The sequence below is a fragment of the Camelus bactrianus genome, chromosome 9 (assembly GCF_048773025.1).
Source record: "Camelus bactrianus isolate YW-2024 breed Bactrian camel chromosome 9, ASM4877302v1, whole genome shotgun sequence".
Lineage (NCBI taxonomy): Eukaryota > Metazoa > Chordata > Mammalia > Artiodactyla > Camelidae > Camelus > Camelus bactrianus.
This window is the reverse complement of record NC_133547.1, coordinates 70466491-70493126: the sequence shown is the minus strand read 5'-3', so window position 1 is coordinate 70493126 and position 26636 is coordinate 70466491. Positions and strand designations below refer to the sequence as shown.

The following is a 26636-nucleotide window of genomic DNA, read 5'->3' as shown; positions in this document are numbered from 1 at the left end:
TTCATATCTATAGCAGTGTAAAAAGAACTTTAAATAATTTTTTAAACCTCACCAAATGCCTTTATTTATTTATTTTTTCACTAGTTGACACAAAATAGAAGCAAGTTTTGCTTGTCCCTGAGCAGCCTTAACAAAACAGGTCAGGTAGTAGTGACCAAAGGAACCCCTACTTAATCAGGCTTAAAGTAATTCCCTTTACTCTGAGGCCCTATGAGAAAACTCTCCTCTCTGTTCTACTGTTCTACTCTAGAAAACAGAAACTAAGTTATAAGATAGCTTGGCCTGAGGGGAAGAGAATGATAACAAACAGCTTAGCCACATTTATCACTGTGTAACCCTGGAAGTATTTTTGATCCTATAAAATGCTGGCCACCAACGGGGTATTATTTATGACCTTGTGATAAAATGTGCTTAACTACCAGGAACTGTATCAAGGATATGATCAACGTGGATAATACTTAGTCTCCTACTTAACACCAGCACTAACTATACCTCCCCACACCATTTATTAGTCTCCTCCTTTTAAGGACAATTGGAATGATACTTTCCTGCAGGCTCCCAGTGACAAGTATAAAATGCTAATAATGCAAAGATGCATATTCCCCTTTATTACATTGATGACTGCGTTCCTCTTTCCACACCATTAGGGAAATAAGTGAGATTGTGTATACAAAGCACACAGCACACACCTAGCAAGCAATCAAATGGCAGTCGCCTTCCCCCTCACTCCGAAGATTTTTCCTATATTTTTAAGTTGTTTATCTAGGCTTATATCCTATTACTTACAAGTTTAGTCTCTTTCTTCAGCTGTCCTAACATTTCTGGAGCTAACATTTTTCTCTAATCTTCTTTGGAATACTCATCTCAGAAAGGCCCAAACCCAGTATGTTACTTTCAGTCCTCAAGTTGTATAATTAAGTGAAGACGGACTCTTTTAAAGCAGAAGTCAGAAACTTTCTCCCTAATGGGCTATCAGATAGTAAATATTTTAGGCTCCGGTAGGCCACATGCTCCCTATCACATGCTCTTCCTTTTAAAAAAATCTTTAAAAATGTAAAAACCATTATTAGCTGATAGGCCAAATAGGCCAGCACGGTTTGCCTATCCCTGCTCTCAATGGTCAGTATACTTTTACTCATTTTCGTTTTTGGTGACTTTTTCCCTTGACATTTCTATTTAAACTATTTTATTTGCATATAATTAAGTCAGAACCTTAAGACCTGTTTCATATTTCTTCATTGTACCATGTCCTGCTCTTACGATTTTAAAAGCAAATCTGTTAAAAAAAAAAAAAAGGAGAAAGTAATGAAACTAATGAGTAAGAATAAAGAAGTTGAAAAACCACAAACACCTAAACAATTCAAAACAATGACAGAATGGATCAAAAGGTACTTTAATGGAAATGACATCTGAACAATGTACATACAATAAGCCCAGAAATGAATAACAAAACAAAACCTAATCTGGAATGAAACCTTAGAATGAAAATTCTAGAAAGACATAAAGAAATAAGTGATCATGTCAAAACCTGGGTATCTGCTAGCTTAAGAACCCTGGGAGCCTCCCCTCAAACCTGTTCTCGAAGTCTGTGCCAGAGGGCCAGCTGGGGAGATCTCCTTGAAGGGGACTAGTCTTAGGTCACCACATCTCCTGGTTTCTTCCCATTCTACCTAAAGTCATCTTCCCCACTGCTGCTATAGGTTGTCCCTGAAAAAATATCATCTCATCATGACAGCCCCTCCTCTCCTCCACTCCCACTTAAACCCTAAGAACCATGAAATAATGTCCATACTCCCTAGCAGCCCAGGCAAGGTTTACATAATCTGACCTTCACCCCATACCCCATCCTCTTCCTAATCAGTTTCTCAACCATTAACATGCCTAAAATCACCTAGGACATTAATAAAAATGAATGTATCATATTAATATCTATATTAATCTAAACTGTGGTCTGCAAAGGTAAGTTTTAGAGATTTCAAAATGCCAAATAATAGCTATCAGGATTTGCAAAATGACAGAAAGATCAGTTTTTCTTTTGTTTGGTTTTAAAAAAATTGAGTATTTAAAAAAATCTGAGTATCTCTGGACAGAGCACAAAAAGGATCCATTTTGACAAAGGCCCCACCATATATTCACTTAATAATGCTATCTGTCAGGCCTCAGAGGAAACCTTTTGAGACTGCAACTCCTACTTGGCTACTAAAGCAGAGATTTTAGTAATGAGTGATGAGGAAAATGCACACATGGAGAGTTTGAGGAAACAAGGAAGGCCACGATGAAAGTGAAAAACCAAAGAGGAAAGATGGAAGAAAAACAGCATGGAGATCAATTGAGAAAGGAAAAAATCATCAACAGATAGGAAGAAACTGTAAACTTGCACAAGGCAAGACCTGATGAAAAAGCTGGGAAGAAAAGGAAATTTTCTTAAAAGTAATAATTTGCATAGAAAAATCAACAGGCTTTATGCAATGTTTTATGAAAAGGTGTTAACTTGGAATTTGAACATGAGTTTTGTAAAAAGAAACTCTGGGGGGGGAAATTATTACACAATACTAGTAGTTGTTATATAAATATAAATACTATAGTGGTTCCTTCTCAAAGGCTTATTTATGTCTTATATTTAAAATATACATATATCAAAGACTACATGATAATCTCAATATTTGGCAAAAGCACTCTCCACATAAATTGTTTACCTGCCAACTGAAATGCAAAAATAGATTTTTAAGTCTGGGTTTAATAGAAATGAAACAAGAAAGATAGGTTGAATTCTTTCCCTTCTCCCTTCTTCAGTACTGAAGGTTCAGCTTTACACAGCAGTGGAGAAATGAAACTTCACTTTTCACTGCCTTCTACTAATCTCTTCATCAGAAGGACCAAGAGACTTAATCCACAGCTACAGAGTTCATAAATCCCACTGCTTCCTGATGAAGCACAGAGGGATTAATCATAACAAATGAGTTGTATATCATTCTGTATACTTGGAATATTAATCTCAGTCATTTACAGGCGGTTCCCAACCCGAAAAGGGAACTTACAGGAGGAAATAAGACTCAAGACCCAAAACACAACAGCAAATTCAATGGACAGACTTCAGTCCTGGAGCAAACTCTTTCTGATCCCTGTGAAATTTCTATGAGGCACTCAAAGCCACGGGTGGAAGCGAATTTCTTTAGCTAAAATATTATTGATCTGCCCATCTGAAATTATCTAACACGTGAAACCAGCATCTATGCCTTGTAAATGCTGCTTATTTGCACTGGCTACAAACTGAAAACCTTGTCTTTAAACGGATCACTAGAAGGAGAAATTCTGAGTTAAAATGAAGAGCCATCTCTCCACTCCGAATATTTTGCTGCCTTCAGACATCAAACGAAACCGTCATGAACCGTCAGGTAAAAACAGCAAAAAAGGAAGCACAGTTTGTATTTGTGTTTGTTTTACCCAGAGAGAACAATCACATACTAAAAGGCAAAAAAAACAAAAAAAAAAGTTGTGGGAGACGGCCTCTCTCCAAACTAGAACCCAGATGCCTAAAATTCTCCTATGCTCAACATCTAAACTGTTTCTGCCCTCTCTTCGTTAGAAACCCGCTAACAACATTTCCGTACTTCACCAAGTCCGAAAAGCCTTTCAACTTGCCTCCACAATTTAGTAAAACAGCCAGGGTAACGGCCTCGCTGGTCCTAGCCTCCCAGGTGAACCTGCTCTTTCAGGTCTTCTAGTTTTCTTCCCGGTGGTCCCTCAGGGACCCCAACTTTGCTCCCCATCTTTTAGTTCTACTCCCCCCACCACCACCCCAGCCCCTAACCCTACCCCCGGCGCCCGCGTCACCTTGCGCGCCGTGCCCCCCTAACCTGGTCCCCACGTCCCTTTCTCAAGCCCTCAAAGTCGACCCTCCCCTTGGGCCGCCCCTCCTCACAACCCCACCCGCCGCCCCCCAGCCCCACGCCCGGTCCTTCGGCGGCGGGCTCGCGGGCGGGGCCCCGCCCCACCACCGGCCTCGCCTTCGGGGGTCCCGAGGGGAGGGGACCCCGACCCCAGCCACGCCCCCCACAGATAATGGGTGACATGGCGCCCCCCTCCCCCCACGTCCCGCTCCTCCTCGGCTGGCCGGGCAGCGTCGCTCACCCACACGAACAGGCTGTCCGAGAGCAGGTACTGGGCCACGTCGCGGGCCCGGGGTCCCCCGGCGCTGGGCCGGACCAGCGCGGCCGGGTCTGGCTGCACCGGGGCCGTTACCGGCTCCGCCTCGGCGGGCCCTGGCCCGGGCCCTGCCTCGGGCTGGCTGAGAGCGCGGTAAGCGCTGACGATGGTGCCGAGGAGGGCCAGGCCGCTGAGGCCCGTGTAAGTGCGGAGGCTGGGCCACGGGAAGCGCTCGAGGAAGAGCAGCGGCATGGCGGCAGCGGCGGCCTCCAGCCCCCAGGCCTCCCCGCGCTGCGGCCGGGCCCCGGCTGCCTCGCGAACGGCGCCCACGGGCTCTGGCGTCGCTGCTGCCACCGCCGCCGCCGCACCGGGCCAGGCCGGGCCGCTCCTGGCCGCTCGCGCCGCTCCGCCCCGCGGCGCTCCCGCTGCTGCCCCTGCCGGCGCGGAAGAGCCTCGGCGGGCTCGGGGCGGGCCGCCGCCCCCAGTAGGGTGCGGGCGGGACGGGGGCGGGGGCGCGGACTCCGTCCCCCGCCCCCAGAGGTCGCGCTGCCGCCTGGCCGGCGAAGGCCCCGGCTGCAGGCCCTGGGGCCCAGCACCCAGCATTATGCTCCGCCGACACCCCAGCTCGGCCGGGCCCTCGGACGCACAGGGCACCCGCCCGGGGCCGAGCCCAAGCGTCACTCAGGCCCGGCGGCGCTGGGCGCTGACGGGCGGTAGAGCCCTGGCTGTGTGGCCCGTCCGCGGGATGCGGGGACCCCGGCCACTGGGCGTCCAATCACTTGTCCCTTGTTTCCTTAACCTACCTTAAGCAGGTTACCCTGGAGCCCTGCTGTGGGCCTAGAAGCTTCCCAGGTGGCTGAAAGAGGAGATGGTGTTTAGGGAACAGTAGAGGCCCTGACACAAAAAATATTCATTAGTGGTCTTAAATTCCTCACAAATAAAGTTGTCTTAAGTTTCTGCTGTTTATTAGTAACCAACAGCAGAGTCTAAAATGAACCTGATTTAGCAGGAAATAAAATGTGTTCCCTCATACACCAGGTAGGAGTGTATTTTGGAAGTCAGCTCCTCAAAAAGTTTAAACCTAACAGTGACCATTTGACCTAGCAGTTCCACTCCTAGGTATATACCCAAGAGAAATGAAAATGTACCTCTACAAAAGACGTGCACACAGTTGTGGATAGCAACATTTTTCTTAACGGCCAAAAGTAACAACCCTGATGTCCATCAAGTGATGAATAAAAAAACAAGGGCTATCCCTACAATGGAATAGTATTCAGCTGTGAAAGTGAATGAAGTACTGATACACGCTGCAACACAAACAAAACTTGAAAACATGCTAAGTGAAAGCAGCCACACATTTAGCCACATAGTGTGATTCCATTTACATGAAATGTCCAGAATAGGCAAATACACATAACACAGAAAGTAGATTAACTGTTGCTTAGGGATAGGGAGGGGAGGGAACTGAGGCAAAAAAGCTGAACATTGATTTCTTTTTGAAATGATGAAAATGTTCTAAAATTGTGGTGGTTGTGGCACAACTCTGAATATACTAAAAATCAATTAAATATATACTTTAAATGAATGGTGAAATACATGAGTTATAGCCCAACAAGGTTGTCACACACACACCAAAACAAGTGCTACCAAAAAAAGTGTTGCCTTGGGGGTTTTATTCCTCATTGTATCCCCCTGGCCTGTAATACTGCCAAGTGATACTCTGGTGTTCAATAAAGATTTGTTGAATCATATAAATTTTCAAAAGAAAAAGACTAAATTATCTTCGAGGTGTTTTATGCCTAATATTCTAATCCTAACTCTATTAATTAGAAAACAAATGATGGCTCAGCTCAAGGTTATTACTACACTGTAATTTTTAGAAAAATCCTATTAAAGTGCCTGTGATGAAACACAAGTTTGGCTTTTAGTGGAACGGAAGATGAGCATTTATACACACACACTTTTTTTATATGAGGTCTATATGATTAGACTTTCGGTTCCCTTTTGTTCTCTGGTTGCAGCCATTTGATTAAAATGCTAAACTTTTAGCTTTATTGTTAAAGAAAAGCTTTATTATGAAAAACAGGTAGTAATTTTCCAAGAAACTGTTCTACTTTATCTGAGCGAGCCCCCATAATTTTTAAACCACCCTATCCGATTATTCATATTCAGTCCTAGCCACAGCGTATCATTTACCAAACTTGTCCTGTCATCTTAAGAAAAGGGCTACTATTAATAGATCTGCCACTATTAAGGTACAATACTCCACCAGCTTGAATTCAAAGTGCTATATTCTTCTTTATATTCTGAAATAACCACTACTTTCTAAGTGTTGAAAAAAAATTAGGCAACCTATTTTCTGGAATGACATTATGAAGTGGTTAACAGCAACTTTTAACTTTTGATTCTGACTATATAAAAACTATAAATATTCAACTTTCAGAAGCTTCAAATTTCTGAAGTTTCAATGTGAGAATAGGGACATTAACCCAACTATATTTAAGGTTATCTATTTGAATTTTAAAACATTTTAAAGGTGTGTCTGGACATTTTACTAGGATAATTAGTATTTGTTCTACCAACATTTTGTCCTCTCCTACTCTAAGAAGGTAGGCCAGGCTTTTGCACATCCTTCCCTCAAGGACTTTTCTTGCAACGAGAGAACCCACCTAAAGTCAACCAATGCTTCTGGTTCTTTGTACTGCATCCTACATCATGAGAAGAGCTGGAAAGACTCAGGGGAATGAATACTTAGTGTTCCCAGAAGGCTGGACTATAGGCATAGGGACCACCTACATTATTTGAGTCCCAAGGCCCAAGTGTGGCAGGAGGTCAACAGAACCAGAATTCAAGAAATTGGTCCAGCTTAGACAAGTAACCAAGAAGTCCATGATGGAGGCTAGAGGTCTCACCACCCCTACCTTCATTTCAGAGCACCTTTTATGCCTTCTGGGTTCTTATGACTTTGGGTAGGCCCCTACTCCCAATAATGACTGAGACTGAATTTCCTGCCATCTTTGTGAGATGGTGGCTCTGATTTGGTTTGATCTAAAGGAAATCATTTCAGACAAACCAGAATTGTGAAGATTCACATCTAGGTACACTATTACCATTTAAAAAGCATCTGAAATCCTTCTGTGCATGATCTCATTTGATTTTCATCATCCAGTGAGAAAGGCTGAGTAGTTTTGTTGTTGTTTAAAGATCTCAACAGCCCAGGAACTGAACTTCATTATCTAATCCAGTAGCCTTAAACGTGTGCCCATGTACTTCTGCCGGTGTTTTCATTAGCTGGACCAATGTGTTCCTTTTCTAAATCTAGCAAGAGGGGAAAAAATAACCAACTCAAGTTCATAGGGGAAAAAATTAAGTTAATGGGAACACTTCAATTTTTAGTTTTTCTTTCATAATTTTTCATAGCTCTTTTGCCTGCTATAAAATTTTCAGAAGAACTTTTGCAATAACCTTATCAGGTTTTGTTCAACTTTTGTTCAGATATAGTCTCAAGGTTATGGTTTTATTACACATCTATCTCACGTTTTGGTAACTTTTAAGATGATGAAATTAAATTGCAAAATATTACATAAGTATCAATGGTGTCACAGAACATCATGACCTCCAGCCAAGTTTGATTAAAACAACTAAAGTTAACACTCTTTGGAAACTGAGTCCCCAGTGATACAACACAGTTAACAAAATAGTATGGCAACTTCTAAATCCCAGTCTTCAGGTTCCAAATCCAATGACCCTTTCACATTGCAGGAAACTGAATCTGCCTAAGACCACTGCCAACACACAATGGAGGAATGTGAGGGGAGGGCAATGTGGCTGTCCCAGGTCTTCATGCCCTTGATATTATGCAAGTTGTCTATTACCTAATGTAATGGCCCCTGGCCAATGAACCTGAAAAAGAATGGTGCAGGATTTCTAATGGCACACTAAGGTTAGTAGCCACACAATCACACAGAGTTCTTCTAATTTTTTTTATTGAAATGACAGTAAAATAAAAAAAGAACAGTGACCATTTTAATCAAACTTTTACTTTACAATATAAAAATATAACAAAAACTACAGTTTCTTTTATACATTTTTCTATAAGCTTAATGCCAGAAAAATTCTCAAAGCCAAACGATAAATGACGCTTGTACACTATGATGTGAACACAGTAACTGAAGTTCAAAAGTTTTTAAATGCACTGATCCTTCCCTTAATAGAACATAACACATTTTACCAACTTAGCTCTAGTCCTACAATATATCCATTGCTAAAATACAAATTACATCTAAACTGGCTTAATCTAGACTTACTCAGGTTTTATTCAGTTTTTTCACAAAAACAAGCTTGATAAATGTAATACAAGCTACTACTAAAATGTGTTTCATGGCTCAAGTCAAATTACAGTATTATGTTTCTCCTCACATGTTTAACACAACAAAGGCAAACTGCTTGAAATGAGTCCAGTTTAATCCAAATGAGTGATGTAAAACATATGGAATAATTATGGGAAATCATATCTTACGCTTATATAAGCTGACTTGTATTATAGTCAAAACCCACTAAGCCTTCTCTAACAATGCGACGTACAAAACTGCACACTCTCTAAAGCAGTCTTAGTGATGGGCACATGCTATTCCAAACACTACAAACTAGTGAAAACATCAAGTTTGAGGAATTCCAACGTGGGAAGCATTTCATCTCAAGTGACGAAGCAGGTACTTTAATAAAGTCATTAAAAATCTGAGAGTGTAAAGAGTCACAGAATTTAAGGGAGTCACATCTTTTAAGAAAGGGAATTTTAAGTTGATTGCTTGCTGGCCTGCTGAATTTAGAGGACCTCTACCTCTCACTTCTAACTAAGCATGGCAGAAAACAGACTGGCTAGTTTGGTTATATTTTATCCAAATAAAATGCTAATTTAATTGAACCCTTAAATTAAAAAAAAAAAAAACCTGAACCATACAATGCTAATTACAAGGTAAGACAATACGTAAAAAATCTTTTGGATTTGCTATTAAAAGTACAAATTCATACAGAGAATTACCATAATGCTATTTTAAGTATTATCTACTCTTTAAAAAATCTCAAGTCTTCATTACATAGGGAAAAAAAAGAGCAAATTTCACTTTTCTTCAAAGGGATGTCAATCCTAAATATGATTTAAAACATTTGAGTAAAACTAGTTTTTTCCCTTCAACCTACTGAATATTTTCCAATGCCATTAAGTTTTATATAGAATATGCACTACTTAGATTACTCAGGGAAAGGAACATGGCATGGACTGTAATTATACAATGCAATGCAAAAGAGGGCTTTCATTTATAAACAAACCTGGAACATAGGAGGCATTCAAAAATACAAATCATTAATCAAGAGCTCATTTAAAAATTAGTCAGTATTTATTATACAGAGAACTGGAATGCACAATTTAAGACTGTTCTTGGAGAAGTGTGGTAAGAACTTACACATCAAAAGAGCTTAGTGTTAAGCAGTACGCTTGTACACTCTTCTAATGCTGTAGGAACACATCAGATTTGAACTCCCCTAGTTCTACTATTTTCATCAGGAAACCAAACAAGAGAGTATTGGGATACAACTATAACTGACCAGTTCAAAATCAGTTTTAAAAATTTGTTATGGACTTTACATTCAAAACCAGATCTCTTATATTCCAAAGTTAGTAACTCAGTCAACTTAGTGTTTTTCTCACCTATGCCCCAGGGTATGGATGACTAACTCAAGCACTTAATATTCGGAAGTAATGATGAAAAAAGAATTTCTAGGTCAAAGCTTAAGTTACAAAAGGACATGAGTGGCCTCGAATCAGATGACTCTTCAACTCAAACACTCCTTACTGATAGCACTTTATAAATCACACCAAGAAAAAGTCCACCTCTCCCCAGCCTCCCCAGATGGCAAGAGCTAACACACCTGAAAGTAGTCACGGCAGCTTTTCACTTGGATGCCGGAAGGAATCATGGAAGGTCAGCTGGATCGAGCCATCTCCATCTCTGCATTCCCTAATCTTGTACGACTCATCAGTGAGCCCACCAATAAAATTACAGTAAGTTTGAAACATGCTAATATAAACCAGAGGGACAGGACTGTTAGCCCCTGAAGGAGAAGGACTATCCACAGAACTAGTGCCTTTTTCAAACAAAACCACTGTTCATTTTTGGTCTGAGACTGGTGCTCACCTACTACGAAGTCACTACTTGATACACAACTGTTTGAAGGTTTGACAGGACCTCAACTAAATAAACTTGAATGTTTATAAATGTAATTGCTCAGGTGCTCTTGGTCTACTTTTCTCAAGTCTAAGTATGGAAGAATATATGATGTTATCTTTCACATCACCCAATATTCAGAACAGCCCTGTGATCAGTACCATAAAGATGTACAAATAATCAAAAGTTCATTTCTGTCTATTAAAAACATAACTTTATCAATCTCTTTTAAGTAGCTGTATAAGATTTCCATTACTTAACCTACAGTCAACAGTTTGTAGTAAGGCATACACCATATATTTTGATCATTAAGCAATAACACAGCCAGTAAATCCCTTTGCTCTAAGATTTTTTTTATTCCCTCAAATTTGATCCTAATTTAGCAATGTTTCTAAAAGTTTTCAAAATTTGGTACTGTTCTCTTAGACTGACAAAATCTAATTCTGATTCAGTTCATTCCAAAATATTTTATGAAAAGGCTTTGTGTCACTGTTAAAACCAAATTCTCATCTCTATGGATACAACTTCACGTTAATTGAAATAACTTTACAATCTAAGAGTTCAAAATATAACAGACCCACTTTTAGAACCTTCCTTCACAAATCACCATTTTACCATAGCCCTAAGAATGTCTAAAACAATTTCACAAGAGCACAAATAATGAATACCCCCATTATGTAGGGGGAAAAATTCTAAATGAGTACTGATCAGTCTCTTTTTATACCAATTCCCATGACTTTCCCTGACCCAGACAATTTTAATAGCTTCCCATATACTTAATTAAGGTCCATTGTTTGTGAACTAAGGTCCAGCTGTACTGGTATGAAATGTACCAGTCAGAAATATACTGGGAGTTCTGCTGTAATATAACTCATCATGAGTATAAAATTTGGTACAGGAATTGCATCTCAGACTCAAATCAAGAAACTCTAGTTCCCAGAAGATCCTCAGCACAAAGATCTATAATACAGTCTTGGAATATACCCCTAAGAGTGGTAGCAGAGCAAGGGTCCCATAAACTTGACCTGCCATTGTCTCTTAACATTCAGCGGCGGGAGGGGGTGGGATAAGATCCTCACCTGTAAGAATTTCACAAATTTAATGTGAAATTAAAAAACAAAACAACAAAAAGCAAATAGAAAGAAGTCTACTTTCTTTAATGTTGTACAAAAAAAGTATGAGTAAAACCAAAAGTAAATTAAACATCATCACATTTGTTTATACCACAATCTAGTTTTCCATATTAACTTTACTATTCAAACAACAAAAAGTAGGTGGCAATTTAGGGACTGGGAAAGAGATAAAACCAAAAAAACCTTCCTAGCATGTTTATTCTACACTGTGTATAGCTGTGCTCACAGAGACGGCTTCTCTTACTTCTCCATTGCACAGGAATTCAGTTGTATATAAAATTGAACCTGAATTTTAAAAAGAACGATATCGTTATTAAATACAGTATTATTTACATAGGCTATATCTTAGTTGATAAAGAAATTTAGACATTTCAACCCTCCCTTGATATTTTGGGCATTTTCTACACTGAGACACCCTTTTCTTTCACCTGTCAGTCACATTATACATTATACATTAAATAAGTATTACTGAATATTTATAATTTAAAAATTTTTAAGAGTGTACATTTGATTAATAATCCACTTTCCTTGAAGGAAGGGAAAACTTTTACACCTACCTCATTGTATTCTGACCACTCAGCAAGTTCCTGATACCTCATAGGTAGTGTTTAAATAAATGAAAAATATGACTTTTTTCATATCCCGTACTTCAACTTGTAACCCATCAGCAGGCCAAAGCAGAGGAGCAAAAGATGAAGTCCGATTAGTGTGCCAAAATAGGAAGCCCGTTTTCATACTAAACAAGCTTTCATAGAAGGTCAAAACCACTACTGACATTGTTTTTTAACTAACATTTACTAAGCACTTACCAGGTGCCTGACACCTATTCTAAGCACTTTATATGCATTATTTCACTTAGTCCTCACAAGTCTATGAAGCTGGGACTATCATCCCCATTTACAGATGAATAAATAGGTATAATCGTTTGTCAGAGGTCACACTGCCAGGAAGCACTGAAAGTGGAATTCAAATCCAAACACTGCAGAATCTGTATTCTTAACCATTATATTATTCTGCAATTCTTATCTATGATTGACTCAAGCCCCTCAACCAGTACAATTAAAAACAAAACAAAAACAAAAAACTCCATGTAAAAATTAAGGACTTAATCCCACATGCCCCAATTTGAGCCTGAATAGATTTTCAGATGGAAAGAGAGTTATGTATTATATCAAGAGATTCAATTCTCCACGTTTTTATATATATACGCCCTCTCATATTTATTATATACTGCTGACTACTATTTGACCACCTCTTCTTTAAATGAAGACTTCACACTTGACTGTGGAGAATATCAGATTTGGGGACGAGCAGATGCACAATTACCAGAAAGTCATGCTGCAACTTAGGGTCTAAGGATGCACAGTCATATTTAATCCTTGGCTGGCACAAGGCCTAAGGATCCACCTACTGTCTTTGTTTCCTTAAAGACCAAAATTTATGGACTATCCCTTCTCAAGTGGCTTGGATTATTTTAAATTGAGCAGTTTAGATAAATCAACCACAAAATGTCCATACCTGCTCAAAAGCTGAGGGAGACTAGAAATGATGGGTCCATATCCAGGCGCATTGTCATACAGTTCAAACAGTGGTGCAGCTACCAGCTTGTAATTTTTAGGAACTGCAAATAAGGCTAAAATAAAATAAAACAGTATTCATTTTCCACAATTTCTTATATAACCATTGCTTCCATTTCACCTGTAATCACCAATTTTACATTTGAGAAACTTTTGAGGAAAGAGGTATTTCTCATTAAAACAGGTTGGTTTTGTCTTTTTTTTTTTTTTTTAATTGAAGTACAGTCAATTACAATGTGTCAATTTCTGGTGTAAGAACAATGTCTCAGTCAGGCATACACATATGTATATTCTGGTTTTGTCTTTTAAGCAAAGTTCACAGCCACAGCTTTGAAACTGACTCTCTAAAGAGATCCTATTATTACCAACTAAGAGGACCTTATGAGTGATAGCCCTGGGAGGATGGGGAGAAGAGAAAATCTGAGCTTCCAATTTATTTTGAATTCTAATTTAAGAACATTATAAAGAATGGAATAATTATTTGTTAATATGCACAACAGGGCTAAAGATGGTATTAAAAAAATTCATCTGTCTCCTAAAATTTTCAGCTTATCACAATGTGAAAATCAATACCAGCAGCTAAACAGTTATTAAAAATACTATAATCTGGTATTCTAGGCTCTAAATACTTACTCTTCCCCCATAACATGGCTAGCACATCTGAGAAAAACTAGGTAATTCTATATAAAAATGGTATGCATTTTTAGTTTTACAATAAATATCAAAATATAAGGAACTTGGAGAAAACACAAATAAAGGTATCCTTGAAATTATGTTATAAAAGTTTTTAGATGGCTGCCTTCAAAAACAAAGTAACTTACCTTTCTCTTGAAGTTGAACCAAAAACAACTTCTTATGTTCCTTAGGTTTTGTAATATGTGCAGGAATATATGGATACTAAAATAACAAAACAGAATAATTTGTAGTTGCCAAGACATCTCTTATACCCACCATGTCTCTATTTCCCAACTTCTCCCCTTTCATACATTAAGCTCAAATATCGGCCCTTTAAGACCAAGTTCCTCATAATCCCATACGATTTTATTTTAACAAGTATTCCATGGTCTTGCTTATTCCCCAATACAATATAAACTGCTGAGAAAAGTAAAATTCTTTCTAGTCTTCCCTTTACCGGGATCTGGTACCTAATAGATGTACAGACAAATGATTTAATAAATATAAAATATCAAGTAGTAAACCATTCAATCATTCAAGACAATTAAATGTGTAGACACAAGATTTACAGCTTGATAAATTTAAAACACAACGAAGTCTGCTATTAGTGGAGTGTTTTTGATAAAAGTTGTCTTTTTAAAAATATATCATTACTAAGTTAAATTTTCTGGAATACTGATGTAGACATGTTTACTATATTAAAAGTTTAAATACACCTCTTGAGGTATTTGGCAGAACATTCTACCCCACAACCACCATATGAGCACACTGCCTACATGCTGCAAAAATATCAGATGAGAAGTCTTTGCCAGCTAGACAAAGTCAAATTGCCTGGGAAAATGGAGAAAATATTTTGGAGAATTTAAAGGAATAAAGAGAATTAGAGAGGGGAGGCTGCTACCTGAGAAAGAATTTTAACACAGAGGATTTTAAAAGTCTAAGATAGAGACTTTTGTTCTACAGTTCGTATAGAATGAAAACCTCTCCTGCATCTCCCCGTGACACATTCAGAAAAATCTATTTTTCTTTTGGAGTATTTGAGGGCAAGGGAATTAAAAAGTGCTGAAAATAGGCGTAACAGAAAAGAAGTATAAAAACAGAGGCTGCCAAAAGGAAGTATCATCACCTTTATTTTATGTAAAGAACTTGCGCAGGGAAGCTAAGTATCTTTCCCAAGATGATACGGCTAAGCAGCGTTGCCAGGATTCAACTGAATCTATCCAACTCTAATCTAACTACAAAAGCTGATGTTATTACCCACTGCGCTGCCCCAATGGCACCTAACCAGCATTCTGGTTAGAGTAAGTATACACTAGAGGCATCCCTAGGGTATGAATCAAGACAGCTACCCCAGGCTTTGGAGTTACCCTATACTATCATGAAAACCAGGTACACTGGCAGCAACAGAGAGACAGGTGAGAAGTAGCTTAAACAGCACAGGCTAAGAGAACTGTGGTTCACATACAACAAAAGTTCCCAAACCATGACCAAATCAGTGACCAGCATTACCCCAATATTCTTCTACTCGAGGCTGTATGTTCATTTTCGTGTAAATCCTTCTCCCATTTCTCCTCTTTTTAAGCCAACTGCACTTTATATAAAAAGAACAAGAAGATGGTGTCGTGCTCTTTTCCCACCTCACCAATACTCCAAGTTTACTAAACAAACACACAACCCTTATGTTATATCTTATACTATCAGAGACAACCTTAGGGTTCAGTGAATTAAGAGAACTGTCCTAGAACCATGGTAAGGGATATGAATGAGGGTATTCAGAAAGCAGCCTGGAAAACATTGCTGTTATTAGAGTATTTTCCAGTTAGGTTATGGAATGTTCAAGAAAGCAAAAAAAGTTCAAAATAATTGTTCTACGTATCTTTGGATCAGGAAGTTTACTATTTCCAGATGCAATTATACTTTCTCAAAGCCTGGGCAGTTCTCCAGGAGTGAGCACCAGCACCAGCTTCCACAGCACCTCTTCTTCCTATCCCTCAGCTACACTGGTCAGAAGACGACAGACAGAACAATCTTTTGCCTGACTGATATTTCGTCCAATCTGTCACCTGGAACAGCATGTCATGCAAAGAAGCTATCAAACTCATACACCCAACTTACAAAGGCTCCCATTAGTCAAAGATAGGAAACACTGCACATCAGTAACATTATCCATCATTACAATGGATTAAAACACATCAAATATATTTAAATCCAGGAGGTCAAATACCACTTTAAAGGGTGACTGAAACAGACACTTTTTGTGTTTCTCATCCCACCTCAGATTTCAAGGAGGCTGTGCATCAAAGTGTCAGAAAGCTCCCTTGCTGCTGCCACTGTTCCACTCTTGCTTTTCAGCCTCAGAGGATTCCCAAAGCCCTGGATATTCTCTCAACCAGTGCTCAGCTTCAACATCAAAGTGCAAGAGTTTTACAACTCTCATCCAATGGGGGACAAAAGTCCCTGGCCTTCCATTCTTCCATCCTTCCGATGGACAACTCTGAGATGCATTCCACATGGTTCCCCACAGTCCTTAGCAAGATTAATCCAGTTACCCACAGCTGTAATAAGATCAATTATGTACAACAGACTTCTGCTGTTTCTGGTCTCCCTTGCCCGGTACTCTGCTGCTTCCTGGGATCACCTCCCAAACAATCTGCACACAAGTCTTTGTCTTATTCTCCCTTTTGAGTAAAGTCAAGCCTTTGGCAGATGCTAAGAAATTAACTCATTCTTCCGAAAACTGGTAAGTGGAGGGAAAGCAGCATATATTCTTTCCTACACAAACTATACCTCAGGGTACACAAATAGTTGGTAAGTTTCTCTTTACCTAAGTATCACAATTCTGATGAATTAATAGATCTAGGAAAACTATTATCCATGAGCTGCTAACATTACAAAAAGAGACAACCAGACATTATAAAATTCCTGATGGAAGTACACCATACTACCCATGGTAGCCAGACTCCAAGATGACTCCCAACCCTGTCTCCTGGTATCTGCACCTTTGTGTAGCCCCTTCCCACAATGTACTATGTTGGTTTGTGTGACCAATAGCAGACAGCAAAAGTGACACGTCACTGCCAAGGTTAGGTTGTAACAGACTGCAGCTTCCTACTTGGGCACGGTCTCTATCTCTTAGATCACAGGCTCTGGGTGGAGCCAGCTGTCTTACTGGGAGTTGTTGAAGGCGATGCTCCCATGGCAAGTGAGGGAGGCCTTCAATCAACAGCCAGCAAGAAACTGAACCTTCAGTCCAACAGCCCAGAAGGAACCGAGAGGTCTGCTAACAAATACACGTGTGAGCTTGGGATCGGGTAATTCAGCTTCAGACTACCCTGGAGATAATGCAATCCAGCCGAGAACTTGACCATAACTTCATGAGCCAGAACCACTCAGCTAAGCAGCTCCCAGAGGCCTTACCCTGAGAAACTAGGATAATAAAGGTCTGTTGTTTTAGGCTGCTAATTTTTGGGGACATATATTATACAGCAATAGATAAATAATATACATACCTATGTCAAGCCATGTACCTCTTTCCCCCCAAAATTGAGTCCAAATCCAATTTCTTGATCTAACTACCAATTTATAGAGAAGAGCTATGTGTTCTATAACAGGGGGGTGCAATCAGTGACGAAAACACTAAAGATTTTAAGTGATCTGTTTTCATTAACAAATAAATTATAAGGAGAAAAAGACAAGGAGCCAACCTATAGATATAAAAGAGACTTAAGAACTATCCTAATTCAAACAAATTACAAAAGTAAGATAAAAATAAAACTCAAAGCTATGTGAATAGTGACTATGTATTTAACGAATGAAATTTTTTTGTTTTTAGATAATGGTAGTAGTATTGTGGTTATGTTTTCAGAAAGATCCTTACCTTTTAAAGATACACACTAAAATATTTACGATTGAAATTGTATCTAGGATTTGCTTCAAAACAACTGAAGATGGGAACAGCGGGAACAAGGCAGCGGGGGGGACAGGACTGATGACGTTTGACCATGAGTGCTAACTGCTGAAGGCAGATGAGAGGTAATAGTATTTATTTACGTTTATTATTCAACTTTGGCATATTTTGAAATTTTCCTTTAAAAGAAAAAATGCTTGGCTTTTTAATTTTTTATTTAAATTAAGCAGGCGGAAGAGGAAATTTCAAGTCAAATTCTACTATCTTTTTAAATGGCTGGAATTAAATCTCTTTCCTATGTCCCCAAGTATTTGCCCAGCAAATATAATGAACACTGACCTGAGGAGGTTCAAAATTTGGTCTCCACCAGTTACCAATGCAGTCATCAATGACCCAGTCTTGCAGGACTCCATCTTGACGACCCAGTATCTGTCAAAAAGAAGCGATACAGCCAGTAAACAACCAAATATACATACCCATGAATTTCCTTCTTCAGTGAAGAAAATATTTTTGGCAGCACTCCTATTGGAGACCAATGGCTATTATATCTCCTATATGGATTTCCTCTCTATAATTTACTATTTATTATCTGTGTCACTTTGCCCAAGACATACACTATTAGTTCAAAACTGGCAATCTGGCATCAACACAATCATGGAGGGCCAACACATCTGTTGTTATGCCCAGGCTATGCATGGAAAACCAAAGATGACCAATTACCTACATTAGCCAATGGCATACAATAGTTTTTTATTAGACTCAACTATAGCTTCTGTAACCAAGTTACAGAGGTGTGCAAAATTCACAATTTTCATTTTTATAAATCTGTATCGCATAAAATTAAACGTATTTTAATCAAAGCTATACTCTATACATTTTAGTTGGTCAAAAATGGTCCTATAAAGTTCATCATGAGAAACAGAAGTTTCCTGTCCCACTTCACAATTCCACTGGCTATAACTTTCAACTCTTAGCTATTTTCCTGTCAGATATTTGCCTCTATTTTTAAAAGCATTCTTCCTACTTTTATTTTATTTTATTTTGGGGGGGGTGTTTAGGTTTTATTTACTTATTTTTAGAGGAGGTACTAGGGATGGAACCCAGGACACTGTGTCTTCTTGCTTTTAAATAACTGATTATCCCCATTAGATTTATAGCAAAGTTGAAAAGATGGTACAAAGACTTCCCATATCCCACACCCAGTTTTCCCTATTAACATCTTACACAAGAATGGCACATTTTTCACAATTAATGAACCAATACTGATGCCTTATTATTAACTGAAGTCCCTACTTTAATCATACATCCTTGGTTTTTTCCTAATGTCTTTTTTTCAGTTCCAGAATTCCATCTAGGATATCACATTCCATTTGTCATTTCTCCTTAGGCTCCTCTAGACTGTGGCAATTTCTCAGACTTTCCTTATTTTTGATAATCTTGACAATTTTGAAGAGTACTAGTTAGGTTTCTTGCAGAATGTCCCTCAGTTAGACTGGGATTATGGATTTCGGGGAATTTGGGAAGGAAAATTATAGAGGTAAAGTTTCATTCTCTTCACCTCACTGCACAGATATATTCTAGCAACATGATTTATCACTGATGTTGACCTTGATCACGTTACTGAGGTAGTATTTGTCAGGTCACTGTAGTTAATTTGTAACATTTCTTTTATGACCAATTCTTGACTGCTTTTCATTTTTAAAAACTTTACAAAACCAATTAACACCGTCTACTGTGGATGAGAATTTAGATCTTAAAACTGCATGCCCCACTCATACCTTCTCTTCTACCATGTTCCCATTATCAATATTTAAGTCAATTTTCAGTAAATTAGTATGACTAGGTTAATCAGATACAATATTTAGTAAACTATAATTACATTTCCCTATTTGTACAACTATCCTTTTTTGGGGAGGTAATAACTGTTACATTTCATTGCTATCACTAATTCATTCCCACATTCTCCACAAGAGCTTAAATTTCTTCTCAGTTCAAGTATAAATTATTCTATCAATTTCATTTTTCCTAAGAAATATTTTTCTATCACCCTGCTCCAATCTGTAGACGCTTTTAGCCCTGCTTCACAGCTGGAGTCCCAGGGCTTCCCTTGGTCTCTCTCCTGTGTTGTTAGATCCTCTCTATATTCTGAACCCTGTATCTTTTTAGTTTATTCTTTCACTTTGGTGGTGAACATCCTCTAGTAGCTTCCTGAGAAAAGGTACAGGAGATGTCACATCTTTGGAAACTCTATGTCTGGAAATAACTTTATTTTACCTGCATACTTGATTTATAGTTTGATTAGACAGAAAAGTCTAGGATAGAAATCATGTACTCCTAGATTTATGAAGGCTCCATTATTAGCTTCCAGTATTATTTCTGGGACTGTTGAAGCCATTTCTGATTTTGATGCTTTTTATTTAACCCATGTCTATCTCCCCATTCCTCCTCTCCAACTTTAGAAGCGTTTAGAATTTTCTCTTTATCCTTATTACGTCAAATTTCATGATACGCCTCTTCATGAATCTTGTAACATTCATTAGAGAGGGCATGCCAGCAGGTCTTTTCAAACTGAAAACTGATGATTAAGTTTGGGAAATTTTCTTGAATTATTGCTTTGCTAACTCCTTTCCTTCTGTTCTATTTATCTGCAGTTTATATTGACCCTTCTATAACGATGCAGTAATTTTACCTTTTCTTACCTATGTTCTATCTTTTTGTTCTACTTTCTAGTAGGTTAACTCAACTGAATCTTTTAAACTCTCTAATGAATTTTTCATTCTGCCTTTTTTTTTAATTTAAATACTTATGAGTTCTTTTTTGTTGGCTAGATAGTTCTTTTCAAAGGGCACTGTTCTACAGATGCAAAATCTCCTTTTATCACATCAAGAATATTAATCATAATTCTGTTGATCACTGAATTTTCTGTTTCTGTCGAGTTCACTTTGCTTTTTTTGATCTCTTTCCTGTTAAGAAGCTTTCTCCAAAAGCCTGGTAATACTTATCTGCTCACAATTCAGGGTAAAAAAATAAGATACTTAATTCCCATCTCAGTGTGCATGAGAGATAGGACTACAATGTTTCTTTGGGAAGATTCCCAAATACCATCTATCATCTAGAGTATTTTCTGGAACTGATCATTTTCTCCAGAAACAAACCTCCAACCTTCAGCCTGGGGTATGTAAAACCAGTTGTTAACACTATCAGCCTTGTAGGAGAAGTCTTGAAGTCTCACCATTCAGTATGTAAACTTTTTCACTCATTCTCCCCACCTTCTCAACTTTTTGATTGCTTAGCATTTTCTGATTCAGTTCTCTACAGAGAATCACCAGCCAGTCTTTGCCTAAATGTACAGAGTGGGGGAAGACAATGTAGGTATATAAATACATCCCATACAGACTGTCAGTCAATTCAATTTTCAGTCCAGGCATGCCACCACTTTCATAGGTACCAATTCCTTAGCCTTTTTGGTGTTCTGCAATGCTGTGTCTTGGACTGCCCTCATGCTGGGCTGAGGTTTCTGCTAAGTCAGTTACAATTTGCTCACCGGCTTTCCAGCTTCTAAAAAATTTTTCTTGCTACTGTCTCATTTTGCACTCCCTCAATCCTACTGGATTTATATCTTTTTAATCTCCTTTATTGCCTTTTGGTGGAGTCTTGAGAAAAAGCTGAGATAAGCAGGTAGATTCCATCTACCATATGTAAATGTAAGTCCAAACACAGCACAGTATCTAAGAGTTATAGTGCATTTAAAAACACTAGAAAGACAAATCAATAGGTTAAAGTGGTATAATTACAGGTGATTTTTGTTTGTCTCTCCTTCTGCTTTCTGTATTTGCCAAGGTTTTTGCACAGAACATACATTAGTTTTGTAATTAAGGGGTAGATTACATGCTAAAAAAGAAAAACATTTAATAATGACACAACCTACAATCTCAAAAACTTTCAGCATCTATGCATTTGGCCCCATTGCTTTAAAGGCAGACATTAGAATGACTTCTAAAAAGTAGCACATCTTGGAAAAAGCCTAAAAAATACGTGCAAAAATGAAAATAGGTATATAATAGAAATCATTGTCTTGTCAAAATTCTATTAGTGCCTACTCTGGAACAAAACTACCTGCATTCAAATGTCCAGCTTCATGACATACTAGCAATATAACATCAAGCAAGTTACCGATCACCCTGTGTCCTAGAGATTAACAATAGTACCTACTTCCTAGTGTTGTGGTGATTAAAAGAGTTACTGCATGTAAAGCACTTAGTTAGAACAAAGCTTATCAGTCAGTACTCAGGAAATGTTGTTTTATTAACCATTATTGCTACATCAAAATTTCAATGAAAAGGAATGTTAAGAGGATGTGTTAAGTTCAACCTGCAGAAAATAAACATTGTACTAACACTCTGAGTTTTAAGTTTTATGTGTTGAAAACCAAATATTTAAAATAAACTCATCCTTTTCACAAAACATAAAAAGGCCTGATTATGCATTAAGTTGATGGTATTTAGATGAGCATTAATAAAATCGTCAAAGTGGTTAAACAGAAAAATACCTCTGTCATTAAGCGTTTTAGTCCTTCAACTTCATCTTCTCCAGGGTTAAGTTCACCACCAGGTCTGTATAAAGTTTAAGAATTTCAGCTTTCAACTTAATACAATTTGGGGATAACAGGAAGAACAAAATAATATCATTTCTATCAAGTAACTGCATAATACACATTTCAGTGTCACATGATACGGCAATCAAAGCAAACAAATGTCAAATGAAGGGGAAAGAATGTGCTAGAAAGTTTAATTCATAATGTCTATTCAACAGACTAACAGTACACAAACCCTAGTTTTAAACAAACAAAATATGTACCACAACATAAACATCACATAATTGCTGGAAACCAGTCCATCCCAATCTCTTCTCTCTGTAAGCTATCTGGTGATAATGGAGTCTAGAAATGTCCAGAGAGCCGTGTACCCACATTCTCTAGCTCTGAAGAGTGGGGCATTTTTCAAAAACTACAATCTAAATATTCGAGAACTCTTTTTGGTACAATCTTATGAAACAGTTGTGGATTAAATGTGTACTGAGAGATTTATAAGCTTAAATGAGAAAACTAAACAATTATCTACAAAATGTAAGCCATTCTAAGACCAGGAAACACTATTTACCCTAAGAAAGAGGTAAAATCAATTGTTCTTAGTAATGCTAAAATGACATCTAGAAATTGAACTTGGACTCATTTGTTTCACATGGCTTCTATCAAGCTTAGTCATTAACATTAACAATACATAGAAACGTGCAGATTTCTAGTTATGCAATAAATGAGTACTGCACTGGAGAAAAAAATGTGATTTTCTCTTTCTAAAGACTCCATTAACAGTAGTGGTTGTTGAGATAAATGACTTAGGGCTAAAATTATATTCCAAAGCTGCATAAAACAGCAATCCTATTAAAAGCTATCTTACTGTTAATTTCCAATGAACTTACAATTTGAAGAAAGTTGTTCCCAGCTGTAGCAGTAACACATGGGGTAGTCGGTGCTCATGGACAATCAGAACCCCTTCTACAGTCCTTCTCATGCCAATTTTATCAAATTCCTCCCTCATACGCTGAAATCTGGCTGCAACAGAGCTGTCCTTCTCATAGAGGGGCTCTTTTGTACCAAAAGTATAATTGGTAAGAGGGTACCTGGGATCCAAAGACAAACATCCAATATGAGAACTACAAACCATCATTTACCAGGTCAGATACCAATCACAGATAAGAAACCACAGTAAAATGTGCATGTATTGCACTCAGAGACATAGGATTTGTCCAAAGTTAAGTTAGTTAATCAGACAGCAAAGATCAGAATTTAACTCTGCACTTTAAAGCCAGAGCTTCCATTAGATCAAGCTGCTACTTCATACTTGAACTTTCAAGCATAGATAACACTATTCTTATGGTCCTTAAATGCTTAGAGGAGTGGCTATCTGAATAATCCTCTGGTTTTAGATCATGGATGCTATACTAACATTGTCAACCTGGCTAATATGTCCCTGGGTTTCTCTACTAATCTAATCATAAGCTCTATTAATTATGAGCTCTAATAGCCAATATCTCTTTTTCTACAAGCTCAGCCACCACTTTCCATCATCTCTCCAGTTATTTTCTATTTCTCCCAGTCAACTATCTTCAGATTTTTCCAGTACCTTCCCTCTTCAGATGAACTCTTCTTTTCCATCTAGATTTTTCAGCCTTCTGTATTTATTCTATTCAGTATCCTTATTCTTCCCTTCTCATTTGAATCTTCTGTCCACGAGATGTAATCTTAAATATTCTCCTTTATCAAGAATTCAAAATATGGCTATAAAAGACAGTCATCGGCTTGCCTAGTAATGATTAAATTTTTCATTAAAGATAGTTTAAAAACCCGTATTCATATTTCATCACAAGTACTACCTTGTAACCCCTCAATCAAAAGCCTTCCAGTAAGAAGCCTTTAAGAATGCTTTGGCCACACCTGCCTATCTCCAAGGTATCTATTCTACCAAAATGCCTTGCATTAAAGTTAACTACATAACTAATCCACTTAGCTATTCCTGAAAGGGGAACAAATCAAGGTTTCCAGAACTTCAAAACTTATTTTAATTCCAGAAGCCAAATTCTAGGCATAAGTGAAACAGCTCTATAATAACTAAAATGAGCTATTTCTAGGATGCTTTAAAGATTTTAAGAACTTCTCCCAGTAGACCCAATGCTAAATCTAACATCTTCATCATTAGTAGCAACAATCACACATGCAGTGTGCACCGCAGATTTTTAAAATGCTTTATACATGTATTAACATTTAGTTCTCACAACCTGAGTGAGAAAAATTAAAGATAGCTTTAACACATCTCTACCAGAAAAGTCAGCTCTCACATCAATAGAGATGCCATCAAAATCAAATGTTAAGAATTTTCAGCTGTGAAATCAAGTTCAAACACATATGTATTATTCCCATCAGAGTGTGAGCTTTGCAAAGCAGGGACTGCACCTTACTTCCTCACCACTCTATACCCAGCATTATGCCTGGTGCCTGCTACAAAGTTAGCATTCATGCAATTAATGAAATATATTGGAGGGGAGAGAGCCTGTTTTCCATTTAGACCATTACTCATCCAGGTGAACTAAGTGCACAACACAATTATTTCTGAATACTGTATTTATATAGGAGTTAAAGTACTACAACACCATTAATCCATAACTTTACTGGAGCCAAGATGAAAGCATGTTCACCAAGTTAGTTCTACATAATGGCTTGATGCAAATTGATCCAGTAATCAAGGTAAATCAAGGAAAAACTGTCAGTCCTAGTTCTAATTACAACTGAAAGTAATCCAGAGGTTGTGCTTTCCCATTTTTTAAAAGAGCATAAGAGCATTTGCCTTTTCCATTTCATGGGAAAACTATGAGGATTTTTAAAAATATGTGATATGAAATTAAAACGCTATTATGTTAATGTAATGGCTAGAGATATCAATTTGCATATATGTAACTATCTATTAATTCCAGATTTCCTAAACCCAACATTTTTATTATCTATATTTCCAAGCTGGCACCTAAATTGTCAAATAAAATAATTATCTTTTCAATTTCAAATTGCTTTTGAGGAGGAAAAGTTCATTCATTTGAATACAAAACAGAGAAACACCTAAAGTGTCCTACCAAAACACCAATATCACTAAATCCTTGCACCTTTTAAACACCGACCGGCATAAGCTGGCCACTTTCCTCCATTAGGGTCAGCATCACGGTGGCTCACAAACTTTCAGAAATGATCTCTTTAAAAGAGACCATACTATCAATTTCTTGAGCAAGGCACAGTCCAATGTCAATTCTCTGCCACAGCGAGACTACTTTCGAGAGTGGATTCGAAATGCAATGGCTTGAAGAGGTTAATCAGAAAGATGCTGAAAATAAAACGCGGTCAACAATAGGTTCTCTGGAGCTACACTTTGGTCCCCTCCACGGTCTGAAAGCCCAGCCACAAGGAAAGCCTCAGCACCTTCCCAAGTTGGGGTCTTCAGGGTGCTTGGATGCTGTCGCTGCGGCAGAGAAGACATGTGTACGCAAAGGGCAACCCAGACAGCCCTGAGAAGATAAATAAAATGTGGTGTACTCAGGAACTGAAAAGCAATAAAGCAATAGAAGAAAAACCTACTAAACCTGCGCGTTACAGTTAAGATTTCAAAAGCTTACTATTGGTGCAAAGGGAAAACTGCAAAAACGATGCTACGTTATACCACTTATACTAAATAAAAACACACAAAACAATACCATATATGCGACGTAAAAGCATAATTACTGGACCGAAAGGATAAAAACCACGGTCTTCGGTTAGTTACCTCTGGAGAGGTGGGGAAAGAATGAGTTCAAAGCAAACGGGTTTTTCCTACAATAACTGAATACAGAGACAGGGGAATACACCTTCTTTCCAGAAAAGGGGAAAGGGAAAGCCTCTCAAGTAGGACTCCAACACCATGGCTCTGCAGGTCGAGGAAGGGGCGTGAGAGAGCTAGAAGGCGCGCCCCCGAGAGCAAGAGTGGGGGCGGTGGGGAGGCGCGGGGTCCGCCGGAAGAAGACTGGAGTCTTTCGGAGCGCTCACGAGGAAGGGGATGCCGAGTAGATAGCGCGCGAAGGCCAGGCCGCACTTACAGGTTGATGGTACGCTCCAGGGTGAGGGGCTTGGTCTGCTGGATGTACTTGTTGCCGAATTGGTTGACCCCCCGGGGCCAACCAGTCTGCGAACGATTGGGCGGCACCACGGACATGCTGGCGAGCTCCGGCGCTAGCTGCGAGAGGAAAGGGGAAGGCAGGGAGACTTTCCCTGTGCCGGCAGCGGTTATCTACGTCCCACTCAGCAGCCGACGCCCGCCATTAAGATGAGAGCGCAAGAGGAGGCGTACGCACGCCGGAAATGCATCTTGACCCTCTGGCGGCAGGAAGTAGAGAGGCGGTG

At 38.6% G+C, this 26636-nt stretch overlaps 2 protein-coding genes across 2 annotated transcripts in view; both read right to left on the bottom strand.

Annotated features, from left to right (window-relative positions):
• AMFR (autocrine motility factor receptor) overlaps positions 1-4574 on the bottom strand; it is a 37720-nt gene extending 33146 nt beyond the window's left edge. The window contains exon 1 of the mRNA XM_074370710.1: positions 4132-4574. Within this exon, the coding sequence (XP_074226811.1) occupies positions 4132-4398 (267 nt within the window). The 5' untranslated portion in view covers positions 4399-4574. The remainder of the gene's footprint in view (positions 1-4131) is intronic.
• Positions 4575-8115: 3541 nt separating this feature from the next.
• NUDT21 (nudix hydrolase 21) lies at positions 8116-26588 on the bottom strand. The gene is made up of 7 exons (XM_010967330.3): positions 26333-26588; positions 23141-23341; positions 22212-22275; positions 18002-18091; positions 13902-13977; positions 13022-13136; positions 8116-11788 (listed from the first exon to the last, which is right to left on the bottom strand). Exons 1-7 carry the CDS (start codon positions 26446-26448, stop codon positions 11767-11769), a joined length of 684 nt encoding a protein of 227 aa, XP_010965632.1. The 5' UTR covers positions 26449-26588; the 3' UTR covers positions 8116-11766.
• Between the last annotated feature and the right edge of the window lie 48 nt (positions 26589-26636).

Bases quoted from the DNA above. Each gene is read 5' to 3' on its own strand.
- NUDT21 (XM_010967330.3), bottom strand. From the start codon at position 26,448: ATGTCCGTGGTGCCGCCCAATCGTTCGCAGACTGGTTGGCCCCGGGGG. The intron at 13,978-18,001 runs GTCAGTGTTCAT...TTGTTATTTTAG, and splicing joins CAAATTTTGAACCTCCTCAG to TATCCATATATTCCTGCACA. The intron at 11,789-13,021 runs GTATGGACATTT...TTTAAAATTCAG, and splicing joins CTCCCTCAGCTTTTGAGCAG to GTTCAATTTTATATACAACT.